This window comes from Microtus oregoni, unplaced genomic scaffold, assembly GCF_018167655.1.
Source record: "Microtus oregoni isolate MIOR12 unplaced genomic scaffold, Mior012 000033F_ref0000390, whole genome shotgun sequence".
Classification (NCBI taxonomy): Eukaryota; Metazoa; Chordata; class Mammalia; order Rodentia; family Cricetidae; genus Microtus; species Microtus oregoni.
The window spans coordinates 25,238,567-25,262,278 of record NW_024543092.1 but is presented as its reverse complement, the minus strand read 5'-3'; the positions used below and the strand labels follow the sequence as shown (position 1 = coordinate 25,262,278).

The 23,712-nt window shown below is 38.1% G+C and overlaps 1 protein-coding gene across 4 annotated transcripts in view; it reads right to left on the bottom strand.

The window, feature by feature from the left end:
- The window catches only part of Chd1 (chromodomain helicase DNA binding protein 1), a 70,662-nt gene that overhangs the window by 37,527 nt on the left and 9,423 nt on the right, over window positions 1-23,712 (bottom strand). For 3 of the 4 annotated variants that reach the window (XM_041680025.1, XM_041680026.1, XM_041680027.1), the window contains exons 3-14: window positions 14,783-14,984; window positions 13,766-13,873; window positions 11,698-11,762; window positions 9,221-9,370; window positions 8,830-9,098; window positions 7,761-7,986; window positions 7,186-7,286; window positions 6,663-6,841; window positions 5,404-5,531; window positions 4,138-4,354; window positions 2,643-2,732; window positions 907-1,097 (exon numbers count right to left, since the gene is read on the bottom strand). In XM_041680025.1, the coding sequence (XP_041535959.1) occupies window positions 907-1,097; window positions 2,643-2,732; window positions 4,138-4,354; window positions 5,404-5,531; window positions 6,663-6,841; window positions 7,186-7,286; window positions 7,761-7,986; window positions 8,830-9,098; window positions 9,221-9,370; window positions 11,698-11,762; window positions 13,766-13,873; window positions 14,783-14,984 (1,926 nt within the window). The remainder of the gene's footprint in view (window positions 1-906; window positions 1,098-2,642; window positions 2,733-4,137; window positions 4,355-5,403; window positions 5,532-6,662; window positions 6,842-7,185; window positions 7,287-7,760; window positions 7,987-8,829; window positions 9,099-9,220; window positions 9,371-11,697; window positions 11,763-13,765; window positions 13,874-14,782; window positions 14,985-23,712) is intronic. The other variant, XM_041680028.1, reaches the window with a different exon arrangement.

Genomic DNA, 23,712 nt, shown 5'->3' with positions numbered 1-23,712 from the left:
ATGAGTATGTATGATCCAACCAAAGATACAGAATGCATACAAGGCTAACCTGAGCAACCTAGGGAGTCCCTACCTCTAAACAAGGGCTGGAAGATATAGTAGCTCATGAAACTGCTTCCCTAGCCTGTGTGATCTATGAGGCTCATCGTGCAGAACTGTACCAAAAAGATTAAATACATATTTTTGTAAGTTGTAAATCACACACACACACACACATATATATGAATAAAGTTATAGTGACTATTCTTGGATTATATTCAAGAATACAAATAGTTGTCACTAAAATATTTCTCAAAAATACCATGTAAAGTTCAAGGCCTACTGAGAAAAAGAAATGTGTCTGTGACCAATTATTTAGCCTTTTCTATCCTAGTTGTCACTTGTAAAGTCAGATCACTAACACACTCTACGGGTACTGAAACTGACACTATTAAATATTAAAGAACAATAGCTTTCTAGTTTTCCAAGCAAGCCATATATTGCACATGTGCCAGATCAATTAAAATGTTTTGGGCTAAAGAGAGGACACAATCGTTCAGAGAACGTGGAGGCTCTGAAGGAGAACTGGGGTCCATTCCTAGACTCCACATGGCAGCTCATTCAAGTTCTATAACTGTACTTGCCGAGAAATCAACCCCCTCTTCTGGCCTCCTCAGGCACTGTATGGACATGGTGCACATACATACAGCAAAATTCATGCACATAAAATTTTAATGTATATACAGCAGCTTATGTCTAATAAGAATTTAAAAATTCAAATTACAAATTCAAAAATTATTCCACCCCATTTTTTTTCAGCTTTAATGATGTGGACCCAATGTCATTTAAATCACTAACTTGATTCCCTAAATGATTTCCCAACTGAATCTAATTATATAAATCTATGTTTTTCCCAGGTTGTCTTACTTTTCTGGCATAATGAAATGTAGCAATGACCAGAGCTCTTTCAGGGAGTTTTGTAGAGGAGTTCCAGTGATAAGAAGACGATGATTAGATTTGAAATCAATTAAAGTTTTATACAGCAGGGAATCATCATTTTTTAATCGATGTGCTTCATCAACACCTATAAATGCCCAATTTAGACCACCAAGGAATGCCTTAAAATGAACAAAAGAATAGTTAATAATTAGAGAAATAAGAATGCAAATTTAACGTTTTCATTTGATTTGAATTCAACATGCTAAACAAGGCGAATCAAAATTAGAAACTAAACCAGGCTGTGGTACCATACACCTTTAATCCAATAACTTGGGAGGCAGAGGCAGGAGGATCTCTGAGTTAGAGGCCAGGCAGGTCTACAGAGTTCCAGGACAGACAGGGCTATTACAAAGATAAACCCTGTTTCAAAAAAAATCAAAAATAAGTAAATGAATAAATAAAATTAGAAACTATCACTTTTAAATAAAAAATATTTTGCTGTGTGGTAGCATACGCCTTTGATCTCAGCACTCAACAGATAGATTTCTGAGTTCAAGGCAGTCTGATCTACAGAGTCACTTCCAGGACAGATAGGGCCAAACAGAAAATTCCTACCTTAAAGAACACAAAAAAAAACAAACTTAACTGTAATCCTCAAATCAAGTATCTTACCATACAAAATTTTTTACCAGATAAGACTAATTTAACCAATAGAAAATGGAGAATATTAATCTGTATTAGCTTATACAATGAGCAAAAGGGAAGGAAGCCTATACTACCATTGCAAAAGTTTATACAAGATTTTTAGCCCAAGTTCAAAGACGGTCTCTAAGAATGTCAACTTCAAACGGTCATGTTTCAAGCGTTAATCACATGACTTCTGTAAACAGCAAGTTTTTAATACATAAACTTAGGCCTCTTGAAACTTGAGAGACAAGCCTGATCCTGCTATCAATAGCTGTGTGACATAGACAAGTTCAGGATGTTCTTTGAGAACTGACTTTTCGATCAAGTAGAAACAGCAGATATAAACATGCAAGAATTCAATGAGACAACAGCTATAAAGCATCTGATATAAGTTTCACTACCACTGTTAGACAATGTCCTGGTTAACAGGATACAGTCTAGAATCACCGAGAAATGAAGCCTCAGCTGAGGAACTGTTTGGATGAGATGGGGTATTGGCTTATCTTGATGACTTATTACTACAACAGTGCTCAGGACACCAAAGGGGGCCCCACCCCTGAGCGGCTGATTCTGTACTGTTTATGAATGCTAACCGAACATGGACCTGAAAGCACCATGCTTTCAACCACGAGTCTCTGCCTGAACTTGTGTGCTGACAGACAGACAGACAGACATAGCCTCCCCTGTGCTGCTGGGGTCAATGTTCTGTGCACAGGAACAGGAATGAACCGACAATAACGGATAAACTGCAGTAAGAACTGGTGAACCTTCTCTAAAATAAGAGATGAGAGCTATTTTAGACTTTGCAGACCAATGTGCTGTCACATCATTTCAACACAATCCTTTAAGGAACTCCTTTAAAATCTTTTTAAAATGTAAAACTCATTCTCAGCTCAAGGGTCATTTAAAAAATAAAAGTCCCAAGGTTACAGTTTCCAGACCTGCTCTAAGACTTAAATAACCTTTCATTCTGACCACAAAACATGAAACAGGAAAAATGACACTAAACAGAAAATACTAACACAAGTAATACATACCTTATCCTTCAATAAAATTTCATAGGTTGTTAAAAGTATATTAAATTTTAATCGTTTGGTCTGGGGATGCATCCATTCATGAGTTCTTATCTATTATGAAATTTTAAGGACAAATATAAGAGAATCACCAAGTGAATTGTATTTCTACTTAATATCTAAAATGAATTAAGTCATTTAAAATATACACAAAAAGATATATGTAATAAAAGTAACTATTTATAAAAGCCAACATTAGGTATGCTGAACTAAAATCTTTTATTAAATGGAGCAAATCTAATTTTATTACATTCCCTTCACTAAAGTTCTCACATTTGGTGAAACAACTCACAATTAGTAAATACTACAGAATATTATTTTCATATGTGTTACATTTGTTTGTGCTGTGGAACATTTAATGATGCAAAGATGTGCTGCAATCTTTCCTGTTGCATCTGTTTAACTCTGTGAAGCTCTGTTACTCTGCCTGTCTAAAACACCTGATGGTCTAATAAAGAACTGAACAGTCAATAGTGAGACAGGAGAAAGGAAGACAGGGCTGGCAGGCAGAGAGAAATCTGGGAAGAAAAATATAAAAGAGCAGGATGAAGAGGAGGTTCGGCCACCCAGCTATACAGCAGCCACAGAGTAAGAAGTATAGAAAGGAATGCAGAAAAAGAGAAAGATAAAAGTCCAGAGGCAAAACATAGACAGGATAAGTTAAGAAAAGTTGGCTAGTTAACAAGCCAAGCTAAATTGAACATTTGTGAGTAAGAGAAAGTCTACGTGTGATTTATCTGGGAGCTGCGTGGCAGGCTCCCAAAAGAGTCAAAAAGCAAAAATAACCAAAGACAAGAAACATTTTGGATGAAATATGACATAATTGCAAGGAAGATGAAATAAGATCAGCACCAGCTACCATGGCAAACCTTGAGATGGGCATACAGGATGTTCAATGCAGCCTGCAAACTATTCATCAATATTTGAAATTTTTCACAAGAAAAAACTGTAATTTGTATATATTCACAAATGTCCATGTGTGCATGTGGCACAGGCCTACAATGCTAGAGCACGAGATGCTACGACAAAGAACTGGGAGTTCAAAGACAGCTTGGACCTCACAAAAAGATAACAGTTTTGTGTGTGTTTGTGGATAGAGAGAATACATATCAACTATATATATATATAACTATACCTGAACCAGGAATGATTTTTAAATTCATTGTATTTATTTATTGTGCTTGTACAGCTGGATGTGTGGAGGCCAGAGGACAATTTAAGGGAGTCGCTCTCTAACCCCGCGGGTGCTGTCAGGCTGGGTGGCAATCACCTTTACCCCCTGTCATCTCACAGCCCCACAACTTCATTTTTATTATAACCAATTAGCCATGTGATAGGCACTTGTTTGTAGCAAATTACATGTTAGAATTAAAACTATGGAGACCAAACATAAAAAGATAAAACACTTATACTCAAAGATAAATGTCTATCCTTCTAAGCTTATAGGAAAAAAACTTACCATATTTCTGCTGTTAATGTCACCTAAATAAACCACCGCATTCATCTGAGACGCCCATGTCTGAATCTCTCTTTGCCAGGAAGTGAGAGTGGAGAGTGGTACAACTAATAGAAAAGGTCCATACAGTTGGTGCTCATGAAACAAATAGTTCAAAAATGAGATCGTCTGTATTGTCTTTCCAAGTCCCATTTCATCAGCAAGTATGCAACTATTTCCTCTACAAAATTAAAAACAAAAAACCATGTATGCACAAAGGTCTAAATTAATAAAGAACTGTTATACCATATGCTCCCGTTTATATGACGTGTATACACTGAAACTCTAGTATTTTATGTAACATCTCCATAAGCAACATACAATGATAAATACAAGTATCACTAACATTATAGGAAACATAAAATGAATAACTAACACTCTTAGCTCATTAAAAAGACGATATTACAATTCTTCTACCAGTAGTAGACCACAGATATGTTAGATGTAAAAAGACTGAGGAAGAACAAAAGCTAAAATGAACCTAAAAAGGTGTGGACTCAAGACAGGAGCAACGGGAGACGGGAGAGTCAGTAACTGAGTGGTTCTTAGAAAAAACTAGGGTATGAAGAAATACTCCAGGAAGGGCATAGGTGAAAACATAAACAAATTTTCCAGTTGAATAAAAACATTTCAAATAAGTTAAACTCAGACTTTATTAGCAGAAATCATCCCTAAATTATGTACTTATAAAAACATATAATTCTTACTCCTCCTGTTTCTCTGGTGCACCAATAAACCTCCCATGTCCTTCCTCATTACCAACTCTGTGCAATGCGACATCAGTAAGGGAACTGGCTCCCTGTGCCTTTACCAACTGCAGTTTTCTGTGCCTTGTGAAGGAGGCATAGGATACTAAGCAGAAACAATCTATATGTACATCCAGGTGATGAACCCCTATAGTCCAGACCTAGCACCTGAGATGAAACAGGAGGATCATCCTTGGCTAGGACCATGAGACCCTGCCTCAAAACCAACGGGGAAAAACAACTAAAGGACATCCTTAAACAGATTGAGAAATTAAAGGAAGAAAGTAACTTATCAACAATGTATTCATTGACCTGCTTTGTTACTGTGTTTCAGGCTGTGGAAATCTCTGATGCCTCTAGGTGGTTATTGGAGAACACTGACAAGTGAGTTAACCTTTAAAGGAAGAACCTGGTAACCTATAAAGAAATGGAAGGGGGAAGTCTCACTCTCTCATTGTAAATACATAACTCAGAATATACTTACTTGCACCAAGAGTGAGCAAGCCAATTTAAACCATTCAGCTGATAGTCTCTCAATTCTAAACCCTCATGTCCTCCAATATAGGATGGTTGCTTCTTCAGAGCTACAAATCTTGGTCTTTGTTTCAATACCTTTGATCAGAATAAACATCATTAATACGTAGAATTACTTAATATAAGAAATCATGCAAAAAAAGATAAATGTCCATTTAGCCTATCTTTCATCATAAGCATTAACATTTATTTCAAATCATTCATTTCAGAGGTTCCATGATTCAAAATGCCTGGGAAGCCAAGCACAATGGTATACACCCATAACCCTCCTACTCAATAGATGAGACAAAACATGAGGCATGAGAATCCTCAAGTGAACATGGGTAAGATAACAGAATCCAGCTCAAAAATCAGAAAACAGTTTCATCAAATCTACTACTAACCAATCATACGCTCCACTATCTGATAGCGTTTCTGTACATCACCTCTAACTTCTTTTTTTTTTTTCTTTTTGGTTTTTCGAGACAGGGTTTCTCTATAGCTTTGGAGCCTGTCTGGAACTAGCTCTTGTAGACCAGGCTGACTCGAACTCACAGAGATCCGCCTGCCTCTGCCTCCTGAGTGCTGGGATTAAAGGCGTGTGCCACCACTGCCCAGCTCACCTCTAAATTCTTGCTGGCAATAATATTCCACATCTCCTGGAAATGCCAGTACTCAAACAGAACAAAAATATGTATGTATCTGATAATTCATTTGTACATGGCAACTCTCTGATTCCAGCAAGAATGCAAAGTAAAATATTTCACCTTCCTTTTTTTGTTGTTTTTTTTTTTTAAGGAACAAAAAAATTACTAAGGGAATTCAGTTCCCATATATACACAGGCCAAGGAAGGAATGTCACATTCATGCATCACCATTGCTCCAATGTAATAAAGTAGTATGTAAACTTAAAACTAAACTAAGACTAATTTTCATGTAAACTATTTAAGCTTCAAAAGTCCCGGGAAGGTAGTCCTAGATAGTTTCTCATGAGCATGTGCAACTCCAGGCTCGCTTCCCAGAGCAGGATTTGCTGCTTTGCACCCAAACATACCCTTCCAACGGCAAGGGGAATGATCTCTGCTCAGCCTCCCCACAACATCATCCTTACCACCATTTACCATATTTTAAACAAATGCCACTTGAGGAATCTCGGTTTCTCTAAAAGGAATATCTCCATATAGGCTTGTAACACACACATTCACATTCACTAAAAAGGTCAGTACTCACTTTGCAATCTTTAAAAGGAGTAGTTTTTGACTGATTCCTGCTAAAATATTCATCGATGCACGTCTGAAACTTTTTGGAAATGAGAGCTCCATCCTCCCAGCTGCACTCTGAGTATGGAAGCCCCTGCCATTTGCAATAATAATCAGGAAGACCAGCTGCTGATTTTTGATTGGAATGAGCTGTGAGATGAATCAGGTATTCATTGTATTTATATTTAATTACATGAGAGGCATACTCAGTAAAGGCTACATAAATGAAAATTAAGTCATCTACATTGCAATACTTTATTTTGGTAAGACCAAGCTACTGCATTTTATGAGTAAACAGTAAACTTCTGATGTTTGCTTACATGACTTCAAGCACAGGTAAGTCTGAAGGTAGGTTTGGGAGTATACATTTGCAATCCCAGCTGCTCAAGAAGCTGAGGTACAAGAATTCTGAGATTGAGACCATCATTGGCAACATAATGAGATCCCACCTCAAAAACACAGATAACATTTATCAAATTTATTTAACTACTAACCAATTATACGCTCCACTATCTGATACTGTTTGTGTAGATCATCTGTAAGTTCTTGCTGACAATTATAATATTCCACATCTTCGGGAGAAGCATTTTTCAGCCTGAAAAATGTTAAAGCAACAACAGACTTCAGATTTTCCTCTAAACAACTTCATCTTGCTGACAGTTACTCTTAGACAAGTTCCCATTGTGCCCTTTAATGCTGGAAACCAAGTCTAAACAATGAGGACACAAAAACAGGGACAAAAGACTTTATTAGTAGTTTCTTTCCCTTTGGCAAGGCTAGGGATGAACTCAGGGCCTGGCACACTATAGGTAAGCACTCTAATACTAAGCTTACGCCCTGACCAACATCACTAGTTTTCAAATTTACAAATTCGTAGTAGTATAAAACTGTGTGATTCTTATAAAAGACAAATTCAAACCTGAATATTCCTAAAACATTCACCCTGAGATAAAATAATAAAGACTATAAAATATTTCAGGCTGTCATTTTATTCTTAGTTACATATTTCTTAATACCAAAAAGCTTAGTTAATTGTAATCTTCAACTATTTTAAAAAAAATTTTTTTACCATCTTTTTGTTTCCTGATCTTTTTTCTTATAATTATCCAATTTTTTCATCCCTCTAACATTCTGCTGCTTGAGGGTTTCTTCTGTCTCCCAAGTGTTGTGAATGTGTGACCATCCTTTCCATTTAATTAAATACTGTATGTCTCCTGGCTCTTTGTTTTTTTCAAATCCTGCATTGGGGTCACCATCTGCTTCAACAGCATAAATGGTTGTAGTAGCACCAGTAGCTAAAGGCAAAAGAAAAATCCATGTAATTCTGTTACAGGGTCATTTTCTTTCAAATACGAAGTTTCAAGAGTGTGTGTATAAAGCTACTCATTAGGTAAACAAACTATTAAAATATAAAAAAAAATATGGGAAATTATATCACACAGAAATAAAGGAGACTCAACATTTTGAAGTGAAGATTTATCTAGCTCAATTCTTCGTTCTCTTGAGCTTTAAAAATAGGGAAAGCAGGGGCTCCTCAGGCAGAAGCTCTTGCTCTCAAGCTTGATAACCAATGTTCTACCCCCAGGACTCACATGACAGAAGGAACCAACTCATACAAGTTGTCCTCTGGGCACCGCAGACCCATACACATGCGCATATACTAAATAAATGCAATTTTTTTTAATTAAGGAAAACCAATTTTTCAAAATAGAGTGAGATACTCAACAATGCACCCATTAACGTACAGTAAGTAATATTTGCAAACTGCTATTTTAATTATTTTACTTTCCAGTTACATTAAGTAATAAGAAGCCCGTATATATTCAAGACAGTGGGGGACGGGGAGACTGTCCGAAAAAAAAAATTTCTTTAGGTTGAAAGCATATAAAGAGAAACAAATGATTTAAAACGTAAGAAAAACATAAATCTATTAAGTTAAAAACCTTCCCACTACCTAACAAAGACTGTGTAATAGGGACATTTTCAAAGACACATGGGCCAAGCAATGTATTGTATACTTGAAGCAAATAAATAAAATAGATGAAAATTCACTTTCTTTGCTTTCCACACAAGAAAGTCTTTAGGAAATACTGTCCTTTGGTAAATATTTGCATAAGCAAACCTTTTTGCAACCATACCTCCTCTCCTCCCAAATCTGCAATCCATAAACCTTTCTATTGTTTCAAACTCCTCCTCCTCAGGTTGAGGAACATCCTCTCCACAGACTTCCAGCAGGTCATCAGAGTCTGTTTTCATGTCTTCATCTTCCTTGTAGCTCACATTGACCGTGGCTTGGCGGCGAGAGCTTCGTTTATCATTATCATAATCCTCATCATCCTCATCTTCAGACGAATCAATCTGTCTCTTTTTTTGTCCAAGAATTTTTTTTCCATTTTTTGACTTAGATCTGGAGAAAGGAAAGAGGAAAAGCAAGTGTTTACAGAAACACTAGCATAAAAAAATTTTAAGAAACTATACCAAAAACAAAAAGAGGAAGCCCTTCTCTAAATGACAGGCTACTATTTTTACCTGCTCTGAGGTTTCCTGCTTTTGACTTTGTTTTTTGGCTCATAATCAGATTCTGTCTCATCACAGCTGCTTTTCTCTCTCTCGTCTTCAGATTCTGAATCTGAACCAGATTGAGATGGGGATCCTGAGCCAGACATCTGCCAATCTTCACTGTATATAAAACATTTTTATTTAGGTATTAATCATAACATTACTAAAATACAAACATGATCAAAACTAAATTCTATTCCATTGAATCTAAAGAAAACTACTGCTTTGAGCCACACTGGAAAATAATAAATCCCAGTAGAGTAACAATGAGAAGTACTTTGTGAAGATTTCTCTTGTAACACCACGAAGGTTTACTCATCATTTAAACCTCAAATGAAAGAATACTACATGAACAGTTACAAGTTTGTATACTATACTGTTCTTTAAACAACAAAAGGGATTCTAGCCCCGCTCATTTTGATTTTTCAGAGACTGTAATTTCTAAAAAGCACATCCTTCCTGTGCAGCAGCAGTGGCTCAGCACGGTGAGGTCTAGGTCATCCAGTCACGCTGTGCTGCATTCGCCACGTGCATCGCGGGGCGGCTCAGTGGAGCCCACACCTGCAGTGCTTTGTTTTGTCTGCACACGAGGGAGTTAGGACTTTGAGCACCCACACACGGGATGACCCTTCTCCAGGAGAGTAGCCTGCACTGCAGTGAACTTAAACACAACAAACAACTTACGGGCTGAAAAAAGAATAAAAAATCCTATCCTCTTATGTGCATGGGCGTTCTGTCTGCATGTATGTCTGTGCACCACAGAGGCCAGAATGGCACGTCAGATTCCTGAGTCTGGAACTGCAGACTGCTGCTCGCCACCACATGGGTGGTTATTGGGAACTAAACCATTGTCCTCTGGAAAAGCAGCCAGGACTCTTAATTGCTGAGACATCTTTTAGTCCGTAACTGATTTTTAGATAATAGTATGTTTCCTCTATGAAAACAAAACTTCATTATAGAAGAATATAAAACAGACACTAAGCCACCCCAACAGTACAACTAAACCAATTTTTAATAAATAATAACGTTTATCTTTCTTATTTTAGTCTAGTTTCTTTTCAATCAACATGCATAGAAAAATATTGGGACTACTTGGTAATATTTTGCAATTATTATATAAAGCTCAGATGAAGGATACATATTAGATTCTTATACTTGGGCATCCTTAATAAGAAAATCTAAAATCTTGAAACTTTTGAAAAGATTCAGATTTAAGATTTTAGGAGTTTGAAGTTTAGGTTTCAGGTAACCAAGAGGTAAAGTATATGCAAATACTACTAAATTTGCTAAATTCTAAAACCTCAAACATCTCTGGCCACAAGCATATGGTAACAATATACAACCTGTACTATACCCTAATTCAAGTAATGTTTTTGTTCCACTGCTTGATATACGCTACATAAATTGTGACTATGACCAGACACACATAAAATCAGACCATGAAGCAACATAGAAGCCAATTATTTTGATCTTTGGGTCTTTTTAAGAGCATGGATCCTAAAAGGAGCCTTATGTAGGACACATGGAAAAAAATTTTATACTCAATCAAGATCACACATCAGCCCAAATTACTGTTATTATGGGCTCAAATCCATGCTAATTGCAAAATGAACAGCTCGACAAAAGATTTAAGCAGGCGAGAAGGCACCAGAGTTGAGACTACATCAGAGTTTTCACTGAAAACCCGAACACAGGGCAGCTCAATGCTCTTCCGGCATGTGTGCAGCCTCGTGTTTGATCACACAAATCCATAAAACAGATCGGGGAAATCAGATACAATGCACACATCAAAACAAAGATAAAACACAACACAGTAAGATTTACAGAGTCAAACTACATTATACAAAATACACCTAGTAATGGGCATGCCTATGAGAGACAGAGGAGAGAAACACAGGAGATCCAAAGACACAAAAACAGAATTTCCATAAACTAAGTATGAATCTTAAGATTATAAACATTCAAAAACTGTGAGAAATAGTAAACAAGATGAACTGGCATGGTAGTGTATGTCTGTAATCTTACAACTTGCGGGACTGAGGCAAAAGGCAGTTATAACAACTTTCTAAGTGGGTGCTGCAGAAGGAAGTGAATTCAAGTGTAGATGAAATGTATGGGTAATAATTCACACCACAACCACATCAATCCATCATCCTACAATCTTACGTGCTTTCCTCCCAAGTTTAGAAATATTTGGAAAGTAGTATTTTGATCACTTAAAGTTGATCTTTAATCTACAAATATATAGGGATGGATAGGTTACAACAATAAAAGAACTGGTATAAAATAGACCTCAAATGGTTACAGAAAGCAAATGTTTAGGCGGTAGTCTAAATTAACTTCAAAAATACCATGAGCTAAGAATTTTAGAAACTACTTTTGGAAAGAAAATTTACAAAGAAGAAATACAACACCATAGTATTTCCCAATTGAACCAAGTCACATACTCGTTATGTTTTTTCCTCTTGACCTCACTGGAGGAGCCATCAGAGTCTTCGCTGCTAGAGGAATCCTACAGAGAAACAAGGGCAGTGGCAGTTACTCACACTCTAATCTAACCGACTTAGCAGAGTTTCACTTGCTATGCTAGTTAGACATTCATTGTGCTAATACCTGTAAAGCCTTCTTTTTGTTCCATGTTGTTTTATTTTATTAGCTTAAAGTAATTAAAAGCATCTTTATTACAAATTAAGACAGTGAAATTGAGAAAGTAAAATAACATCGCTATTTTGTAAAGATTCAAACCTAGTACCCTAGACATCATTCACTACTATTGCAGATTAGTCAATAAAATCTTGAATTCATTTTTTTTCTTAAATGTATTTGAAGAAACATTCAAGTATTCTTGTCAATACATAAAAATATGTTTATTCTTTTAAAGTCTATTATCTTAACATAATATTTCAATAATTTGGGGTTACTCAGTAGCCAATATGAAATAAAATGTAACCATTGATAAACAAATGAAAAAATTTGGTATGTACACACAATGAAATACTATTTAGTCACACAAAATAAGGAAATGCAGTCATTTGCAGCCAACATAGATGAAGACAGAGCGTATCAGCTGAAGTGAAATAAGGTTCTCACATACAGAAGCTAAAAAGCTGCTTTCAGAAAAGTAAAAACAGAAAATAAGTGGTTTCAGAGCCTAAGAGGGGCCAAGGAGGGCTGAAAAAGATGGTTAATGGGTACAGGGTGCAGCTGTGTAAGTAGAATTTGATGCTGTCCTGCACAGCAGGATAGCTACAGTTCATGATAATCAGTAATTTTAAAGTAGCCAATAGAAAAGGTTTAGAATGTTCCCAACACAAAGGTTTTGAATGTGAAGCAACAGGCATTCCAAGACCCTTTGTCTACTACAGTGTGTGCACTCACTGAATGTCAGAGGGAGGGACGTGGTGACAGTCAATAGAGTACCACCCCATGCACAAGGCCTAGGAATGGGAAAAATCTTGTTAAATAAATAAATAAAATTTAAGAAGTGTATTGACACCAGATATACAAATACATACACTGACAGAAAGTAAAGTAATCCACAGTAGGATATGTACATAGTACTATATTGTATATAGACTAAATATTAACAAATTCTAACAACACAAACCAACTGGGAATTCTTCAGATCAAGACACCATGTGAATGGGTACATAGGTGCACTGGTCACAAACTAGACCTCAATTCAGAAAAGAACACTTCCCTTAGATTGCCTACAGGCGAGTAACTGATATGGTAGGACTAGCCTAGGAACATGTGCTATCACCTAAAGAGAACCCAGTAAGCAGCATTCTCCATGGCCTCTGCTTCAGTCCCTGCCTCCAGATTCCCCTCCTGACTTCCCTTCAGGACAGACAGTAAGGTATAAGATGAAATAAACCCTTTCTCCCCAAGCGGCTCGTGGTCAGTGTTTATCATAGTACTAGAAAGTAAACGAAAACAAATCCAAGCTCATATTTTGTACAGAATTAGTATGTCTTTATGCACCGAAATACGCGTGGCTGTACATATGGATACAAAATATTGGGGATGGGACGCTAAAAGGCCTCCAAGTCATGACCCTTTTGCTTCAGCCTCGCAAATTCTAAGATTACAGATACACACCACCATGCCAATTCACTGTACTTAATATTTCCTGAAATTTCAGCTTTTGTTTATTTAGTTTTTAACCTGAAAGAGTATTTTCCTAGTTATGGTAGGTTGGTCTCAAGCTCATATGCCAGTGAACCCTAACTTAGAATCTACCTTGCTTCACCCTCTTGAGAGCTGGGACAGCAAGCTGGTACCACCAAACCTAGCTATTTTGTTTTGCTATGATGAGCAAATGCACATAAAGGTCCCATTAATTATTTCTGATTAATCTCTCAAAGTAAAAATATTGGTATAAAAGAAAAAGATGTCTGTACGCTCCAATCTGTGACACTGTATCTAAACACAGGCCCCTCCTATTCATGCACAGCACCTGTATTTAGTGAGCGGCTGTGTCTACTTCTCAGCAGCAGCTGGCAGTGAACTCACCTCTTCTGATCCACTGTTAGATGAAGCTGGATGCGGCGGCTGCGGCAGCTGCTTCTTAAGCATTGCCGATCTCTGAACAGCCAGAATACTAGGGTTAGATTTCCAAAACTGTACCAGAAACACAAACCAGGGAGAACTGAAATGTAGTGAAAACTATAGTTCAAACATTTACACCCCCAAACTAAATTATTTTCTTCACTCATTATATAAATGCAGTGTTCCTGCAAAACAATGAAAGAAAATGCAGGGCTCCAAGTGAATACGAGAAATGTATGGCATGTTGATTCTGTATATAGTAATCATCATGCTCTTGGTGCTCCAAATGCTATTTTCCAAAACTAAGTGGTAATGTGCTCTATTACTCTCAATCACTGTGTGGTTACCGACATTCGCCTGTGTTAGATGAAGGTGAAAAGCCAAAGTCAAAATATAAACCACGTCGCTGAGCAGTTTTGGGGGTGATGGTAGACTGGGGACTCCCCATCCACAAAGCTGCACATGATTTAAATTTCCGGCCCAAGCATCTTAGCTCTTCAGGACTGGTACTGAGCACCAGCATGCACGTTTAGTGATCCATCCACTTGTTTCCAACCTCATCCTAGCCTACCAGGAACTGTCGGGGCCTCCCCTGAGGGCAGACTATGGAAGCCTGACTAGGCAACTTCTGTCCAAGAACTCAGTTTCTACCCCTTGGTGTCTGTGGTGCTAGAAACCAAATCCAGAGTTTTCTGCATGTCAGGCAAGGGTTGTACAATTGAGCTACACTCTCAGTCCATGACTCTTTCCAGTTACAAAATTTAACTTCTGTCTTAAAGAGGCAGACAAGGCTTCACTCTTGTATGTAGGTATTTTATAGCCATCTGCTTCTCTTTTAAGCCAGTTAGTTAAGGTATATGGCCACAGCTTCTGATTCATGAAAAATAAATCTGTCTATTTTTTCCTCAAAACTCTACTTGTGATGTCAACTGCGTAAGTTTTTCCAAAGTAATAAAAGAACCCTACTTTACACTGAATTACCTCGGCTCCATCGACTTTTGGTGGTTTTGCTTGGACTTTGTTCTCTTGGGATGTATCTGACTCAGACTCTGACTGACTTCCTGAGTCAGAACCAGAATCAGAGTCGCTGCTCCCAGATTGGCTGCTGCTTCCACCACTGCTGCTGCCAGAACTTGAGCCGGATCCAGAGCCTGATGCTGACCCAGAATCATCTTCCGACTGGCTACAAGTTGAAAATAGAAGACTTGAAGCAAAATTCAACAGGAATTTAAGTTCTCAGCAGAAAGCTACACATACAGTTTAATACTCCAATTATCTGTGGCCCAATGCAAAGGGGCATGTCCATTTAGAGCAACAGACATACATATCTGTAAGATTATAATCTCCCTCAAATATAATGTGCCAGGCCTACCAAGTACAGGATCCTGGGCTAGAAACTAGGAAGACAAGATGTTTAAGTAATAGTGCGAAGCCCCTTTAAGAGACTAGCCCTGTACCTGGAGAGATGGCTCAGCAGTTAAGACCACTGGCTATTCTTCCAGAGGTCCTGAGTTCAATTCCCAGCAATCACATGGTGGCTTACAACCATCTGCAAAGAGATCTGATGCCCTCTTTTGGCCTGTTGGCATACATGTAGTCAGAACACTATGCATAAAAGCTAGCTAGCCAAATAAATAAATGACTAGAGAGAGAGAGAGACAGACAGACCGACAAACAGACTAGCCCTAACAGTTTAAGTTAGGAACTATATAAAGAAGTTAATAAATGTGTTGGGAATGCTTACTACAGTAGCTAGAAGATAAACTCATTTCTGGTTTTTACTTCTTTTCAAGATTATTTCTGTCAATGTGTAATGCAAACCTGAAATTCTAGCACTTGGGAGGCTGAGGTAGAAGGCGCTTGCTTCCTGCCTTCTGTAATTTTCAAAAATACCACCAGATGGCACAACTTATTGACAGACTATATTAAAACTATTTCTCCAGAAGGACCTAATAGACTTGTAAAATAGAATAATAAGTTTCCAGAAAGGATTTTTATTCTACAAATTAAAAGCATGCTAAAGATTAACAAATATATCTGCTGCTTTGGAAAATGTAGCAGAATTTTATTTCATAAAAACACAAAGCAGAGCTCTGCATCCAGTCAGACTCACGGTTGTGATGCTCCCACAGAACTGCTCTCTTCTCTCCTTCCCCACCCTTCCCACCATTATTTCCCTCCCCAAAACATAAAGTTCCAAGACCCCCAGATATCACTTACTTGAGACAAACTTAGCAATTCCATTAGAGAAAATTTTTTCCTGACCATTTTATTCCTCTATTAACTCACCAGATAAGAAAAATCATCAATTCAAGTAACTTTACTGACCCATATGGCAGAACCAGAGAGTCTGAAATGGCACAAAGTTTTTACCATCCAAAGACTTCTTTACCTTGAGGTGGCTATGTAAGCAGATAAGCAGCGTCCTGTGCTACATTTACATGTTTATAATAGCTGATATCTAGGCATGGTCAGGTTTGGTAAAGCAATTAAGAATGCTTAATAAAAAGTACTGTTAAATTTATTCTTCACCAGAAAAAAAAAAAAAACAGTAGGAAAGGACTTAGATTGCTACTCTTTGGGCTTATCTTCACTAAAGCACACAGCATAAAATGTGCTTCCCTAACATATAAGAGCCCTGAGTGTGATGCCAGTAATAAAACTGGGCAAGTGAAGCCTGCCTGTAAATACTAAGGAGGTGGAGGAGGTAGGAGATCAGAAGTTGAGTGACATCCTTGGTGACAATTTGAGACCTAACACACTGTCTCCATAATGAAAACAGTGGACGGGTGATGGAATTTAGAGCAGAGGCTCTAACAGGAGTCCTCTTCCTGCTCGAGTCATGGCGCATGCTTACAAGCATTGAACTTTGGCATCAAAGTCCAAAGTAGCATACTGAATTGTTCTTCAGTGGAATAAAGACTGTGCCAGGATGGGGAGGAATTCTGGTGGCCAACTGCACAATAAGGTAACTACAGAACATAGTGATAATGATACACTTTACACTACAGGGGCAGACAGACTATCATTTGAAGGATGTATAACTTGAACTTAATTAAAAGTGCACATCAAACAAATACAAACCGAAATATATACTATATTAAGTGACTGATATGTAGTACTCAGAGACAATTTAACAAACAGCTGTTCCAGACTAAAAGAGATAAGAGACACACAGTCCATTGTATGTGACCTTAGACTGCATACTAACAACTGGGGTTACTGACCAAAAGGGAACAGAAACGGAAACGTCCTGAGCATGCTGACTCATGGGTTTAGGTCAAAAAAACACCTCATTCTTAGAAAGAGTATACTAAGTTAATGTGCAAGAGGCAACATTCTCATAACCTATTTCCAAATTACAGACAGAGAGACAGACAAACACCACAGCACAAAGTCCCTGGAGCTAAGTATGAACCCAAGACAACAGAAATGTGGGGCTGCTCTTCCCAGGAGGCTGCCCGGTGCAGGTGACTCAATGAAAAGAGGCTCACTATTTGGGATTTTATGACTTTCCTTCAATGTGGCTAACCCACTCCTCAGCTCTCATCTATAGGTGCCTGTACATCCAATTACTGATGCACTATACTCACTATGTAGGAAATGGAAGTAGTCTAATGAGTATTAATTAACTCACAAATGAATAAGGCAATGTGGAACATACATACAGAATAATATCTGCAGGAAAATGGGTGGAACTGGAAATTATACTGTCAAATAACAGACACAAAAGGACAAATACCACATATTTTAATTTTTGTACGTGCAAATGTGCATGGGTAGATATAGGAGTAGACAGCAGGGCTACAAAAGCAATCGTGGGAGTGGGGAGAGAGTGTAACAGTGTACATGTGACATGAAAATAGAATGGGGATTGTATTATAGGAGTGGTAGCAGAAGCAAGGTGTGGTCAACAAAAACAATGTATGAAAATGTGAGAAAAGATTTATTATTTTATGTCAATTAAAAAGTAAATCTCACTGTGTAAAAAGTAGTATGGTTTTTCAGAAGTAAAAGTCAAAGTAAATCTTAAATAAATAAAATATTAAAGTTTGTAGCCAGAGCAGAAGAGTAAGATGCTCAACATTCCCATCAAAGACCAATTCTCTTCCAGCATCCCCTAGAACACTGAAACAGTCAACGCTGTCAGCTTGAGCACTAAGAAAAAGATTAAAATTCTATTAACAAAGACACTAAAATCATTTTAATTTATTTTAATATTAACTTTTTCAAAGAGTTCTGTGTGGCTATATTCCCTGATTAAATCCTCATGAATTCAATATGTAAAATTTTATGATTCTGCATCTATGAATTGCCTGACAAAAATGGTTTTCAAATTCTACCCTTCATCAAGATGGACATTCCACTCCAGTTCTATACTGTGGGTGCCTGGGATCCATCCCACACTTGAAGGTGTGAAAGGCTTATGTTTACTGCTTGGCTAAAAAGTCTAAAATGCGAGCTTTGTTGTCCTATTTATCCCACTGAATCTAAACTTATTCTCTCTTTGCTTTGCAATTTAAAAACCTACCTTCCTTCAGCTCTTGACCTGCATGCCTTTTTCCATACCTCTTGGCCAGTCTCCCCTTCTGCCTAGAAAGCTACTGCTCCAGCCTGCACTTCACCCTGCACTCCCCACACGACGAACATACCAGGACAGTGCTGGCTTAGCAAATACAGTCCTACTTTTAAGCACCCTACCTACCAGACAAGGGATATTTTATGAATTAACGCACTGCTAATACTATACCTCTACAACAATAACAACACAAAATCTTGAAGGCACACACAAGTTTTCATACACCTTTTTCATAGGAGACAATCCTTCCTGTTTCTTTAAGGAGAAAATTATTTTCTTTAATTCTTGTACAGTAAGATTCTCAGTTCTAAACCCAACCCAGTCCTGTTCTACAGCTCTGTGACCCTCCAAATATCCTACAGGCTACCAGGTTTGCTCAGAGCACTCTCCTTCTGGCTCTGGCTTTGCATTCCCCCGTGTTTCCAGCACATCTAAGTTATTTCAAGTTCAGTTATACAACATTGGTCTATTTTATTTTCACATATTTAAGGGGAGTAACCAAGAGTCAACATTCACATGAGTTCAGTCCACCATGGCAGAATGATACTTTCCATTCAAATCAGTCCTCTGAAATAAAGAATATAAAATTCATCTTTAGCACATGAAAAATAATGAATTACCTCAACGTTAGCACTGACTGGTGGAGGCAGAGAGGCAGACAGAATTCACACCAGCTTGGTCTACAGAGTGAGTTCAGGACAGCCAAAGCTACACACAGAGAGAAGAAAATCCTGGTGTTGGGGAATAACAATAACAGCTATTAGATTTCCAACACATCAACAAACAGAAAAAGAAACCTGATCATAAGAAACTCTGGGGATGTGGGATTCCCTCTGTATGCTGTGAATACTGTTGATTATTAAAGGACTACTTTGGATCTATAGCAGGGTAGAACTTAGCTAGGCAGCGAAAACTAAACTGAATGCTGGGAGAAAGCAGGTGGAGTCAGAGAGAATCCATGTAGCAGCCCCACCCTGCTCCCGAGACAGACGCTGGGAACTTTACCAGGTAAGTCACAGCCACCTGGTGATAGACAGATTACTAGAAATGGGTTAAATTAAGATATAAATGTCAGTTAATAAGAAGCTAGAGCTAATGGACCAAGCAGTGTTTAAAATAATATATTTCTGTGTGATTATTTAGGGTCTGAGCTGCCAGGTGGCTGGAAACAAACAAGCAGCCTCCTCATTTAAAATGCCAAGAAACATCACAGTGAGTGTAACAGTGGGAAGGGGGCGTGACGAGAGTCCCCAACAGCAGCAGAGGAGAGTGGGAAAGGGGTGTGCAAGAGTCCCCAAGAGCAGCAGAGGAGAGTGGGAAAGGGGCGTGCAAGAGTCCCCAACAGCAGCAGAGGAGAGTGGGAAAGGGGTGTGCAAGAGTCCCCAACAGCAGCAAAGGAGTGGCCACTGCTCCTATTTAAGCACTGTATTAGACCACCAGTCAAAGTCTTAATTCAATAGTTTCTTATTTGAATTTTATTAAACAACTAATATGTCATTTATCTACTGTTGGCCTTCGCAATAAGGTTTTCCTGCAGCCATGCAGTTTCAAAATTCAGAGGCTGCAGAGAGAGATCACAAAACCAGGTGACCCTGAATCGAAAAAGATTAAGTATCAAAAACAAAAGGGTTTTTTGTTGTTGTTCTTATAGGTTTCTTTTCTTTCAAAAGAAAAAAGGTTAATATTTAGGTTCACTGCATGCTATTAGACACATGGTAAAGGGTAATCATTCTAAGAATTACAGAAAGAATCATATGCCTGATAAGTAGCCATACTTGTACACATCAAGAAACTGTTTACTAGTCCACAGGAAGAAGAGTGTGCTAAATTCTGGTTCTTGCTTCCAGCCTTCTAGCACTACTTAAATCTCGATGCCATGCAAAAGAAAAGAAAAAGAAAAGGACAAGAAAGGAATCCATTGTGTCTTTAGCTAGTGGTGGCCATCTGAACAGACTACAGCATGCAGGAGATGGCAGAAACAAGTCATGTATGTAGGGTCTGCACCATCACCCTAATTTCTTCTCAGCTGTCCCACCAGCCAGGACAAACGGAGGAGCAGGTATCCATGCTAATGGAACCCATAACATCCAAGGGTAGCACACACCCTCCTGACAGTGAAAAGATTTGTATTTGAGGCCCTGGGCTTGGGTGGTCTCTAATACACTGCAGTTCGTAGAATGCACAGACATTTAAAAGGTTTTGTACAATTATTAATTTGATCTCACTTGTTTACCTCCTCAACTAACAATTACTGAGCAGGGGTTTCTACAAGGAACAAAAACTTTGTGCATGTCTAACAAATCAGCTAAAATTCCTGAGACATGAACTAGAGCAGGGAGAAGCAGGAAACCAGGACAAACGTAACAGAGAGAGAGGGAAAGTAAGAGCTCTCTGGGAGGCAGAAACAGCAGACCTCAGTGACTCTGAAGCCAGCCTGGTGGTCTACAAAGCAATTATCAAGACAGCAAGTTCTAAGACCCAGTCTCAGAAGGGGGGGGGGGGCAGGATGGGTACCTATTTTTATCTTTATACTTTTCCGTTTCTGCAAATGCTTCCTCTTCAAATACTATACAATAGTATCCCATCTTTTCTGCAGCCACCCACACTGCCCCAGATATAGGTCACTGCTCTACTTCAGCCTCCCACAATATTTTGGGCAGGTTAAATCATAATGCCTTTACATTAACATAATGTTTAGACTAGTTTCCTTTTTTCCCATTCCCTCATTCAAACTAAGTCACACAAAAAACAGCGTAACAAGGGATAAATCTCAGGGTAAAGACTCCAAAACTAAAAAGTCCAATATATTTTCTTTATTAGAAAATAGCACTTCTTTACTGGGAAGAAATAATCTTTGTAAAAACCTTCATTTCTTTACTAAATTTATTACTTGTTCTTTCTTTCCAAAATACATCAATCTTACATTTAAAAAAAAGTTCAGTGGAAATTTTCTACATAGCTCACCGCATCATTCTCGGGTCACCTCTCCTGCACGACTATATGGCCCATGAATACCTGCTCAACTACTACATATACAAACGAACTACTCCATCATTGCCTCTAAATTGTTTTCTAAAGTCCATTTAGTATTTTAAAACATGTTGTAACAGCTTTATTATGAATCTTGATATGAATATAATTATTCTGAAACCCTATTAAAATGAAAATTATGACCCAGGAAATCTAAGATGCATAAGAAAACTTTCGACGTAAGTCAGCTGTTCTGCACAGAACTAGGGTACGGGGAATTGTTTCTTTGCATTTGTCAAAACTCAGACCCAGAGCTGCGGGTCTCCACAATGACACAGGACAACAGGAGGCCCAATGAGGACCCAGCACTGAGAGGGTAGCAGAAACCAGAGGCCTCGAGCCAGACCAGTGACTCTGAATCAACACTTGGAAGTAAAGATACATGGATAAAAGAGTTTACTTCTTGACCCACCGCATCACACTGCAGCTTCCACGATGAGATTTTTCTTTCTTATTTTTTTTTCATTTTATTTTATTTTATTTTGGGGGTAAGGCTGCAAGGGCAGAGGGCAGATATAAAGGGATGGGAAATGAATGAGATGGAGATGCAGGATGTAAAAGACACAATAAATAAAAAGTTAATTTTAAAAATAAAATTAACAAGTGTGATGGGTCCCAAATAGCCTAACTTTATTACAGATTTGATAACTGAAGGGAGAATGAGCTAATAAGTAACTTTGGAAAATTGTGGGTTGAGTGGATACTGCAAAGCTAAATACAAGCATATAGCATATTACATTCTGAACCTATTTTGCACATATTTTAGGTTTAATATACATGAGTGCATAGATAACCTGAGCCAGGTTTCCCATGGTTGGATGTCAAAGAGACCAAGAGTGGGGTAAGAATGAACCCCATAGAGCCAGGCAGTGGTAGTGTGTGCCCTTAATCCCAGCACGTGGGAGGCAGAGATAGGTGCATCTCTATGAGTTCAAGCCCAGCCTGGCCTACAGTAAGTTCCAGGACAGTCAAGGCAACACAGAGAAAGCTCATCTCAAAAAAACAAGAACCGACACTCGGGAGGCAGAGACAGGTGGATCTCTGGGAGTTCGAGGCCAGCCTGGTCTACAAGAGCTAGTTCCGGGACGGGCACCAAAGCTACAGAGAAACCCTGTCTCGAAAAAACAAAAAAATAAACAAACAAAAAAAAAGAACCAAGAATGAACCTTGTAGAACAGAATACAACCAGACAGATGATATAGATATGAATAATTTGCATTGGTAAGGATTTTAAGGTCAATTTTGTTATGTGTATATGTACTTCTGATATTAAGGTATTGTGATTGTGTAGTTCATTTTTAAAATGTAATGTATAATTAAGAAATTTAGGTTGTTAATGGATAATCATCAATAGTCAAGCTTGTAGTCATGTTAGTTATGTTTTCTAGATATATAGAGATATATTTCAGTTAAATAGGCATTCTTCATATCTTTCAAAGACTACAGAATATGGCATTTAATGTTTTAATAACTTAGGGCTTTTTATGACAATGAGACACGTCTGCTCCTGGCCAACACCAATCTACTTCAGGAGGAAGATGGGCATCGAAGAGGCTCCTTATGGAGTTGGTTAGCCATTGGGCAAGAAACTGCCCTTGCCTGGACTGATGCATAAACTGGACATAAAGAACCCGCAGAGAGAGGACTGCTGAACTTGCCTAAGGGTGAGATGGTCTTTCGGGGCTCCTGATTCATGAAGGAGTCTGCGAGACATTCTGCAGGACACAGCAGAAAATGACTGACTGTCTTTGAATTTTCCTGCTTCATGGAAATGTGTGCTGGATACTATGGGCCTGAAGGCCAAAGATGGATGCCCCAATGGTACAAAAGAACTTTGGGTGACTGTCCAGGCAGCGAGATGTCTCTGTCATTTCTAAAGTTTGAAAATTGCTCATTTCTTGTTGCTTAGGTAATATATCCTTCTGGAGTCTTTGATGGAGTTGAAGAATAAATAATTATAGTTTTCCTTAGTTATGATGAAAGATACAGTAGATATATTGTAACTGTAATTCTTATTTTTTTTTTTTACCCAGAAAGCAGGAATTATAACACTGGATAGCAAAGAAGTTTTTTTTTAAAAAAAAATATTTATTTGTTTATTTATTATGTATACAATATTCTGTCTGTGTATATGCCTGCAGGCCAGAAGAGGGCACCAGACCTCAGTAGAGATGGTTGTGAGCCACCATGTGGTTGCTGGGAATTGAACTCAGGACCTTTGGAAGAGCAGGCAATGCTCTTAACCACTGAGCCATCTCTCCAGCCCAGCAAAGAAGTTTTGTGGGACTATGTTTTAAAATTT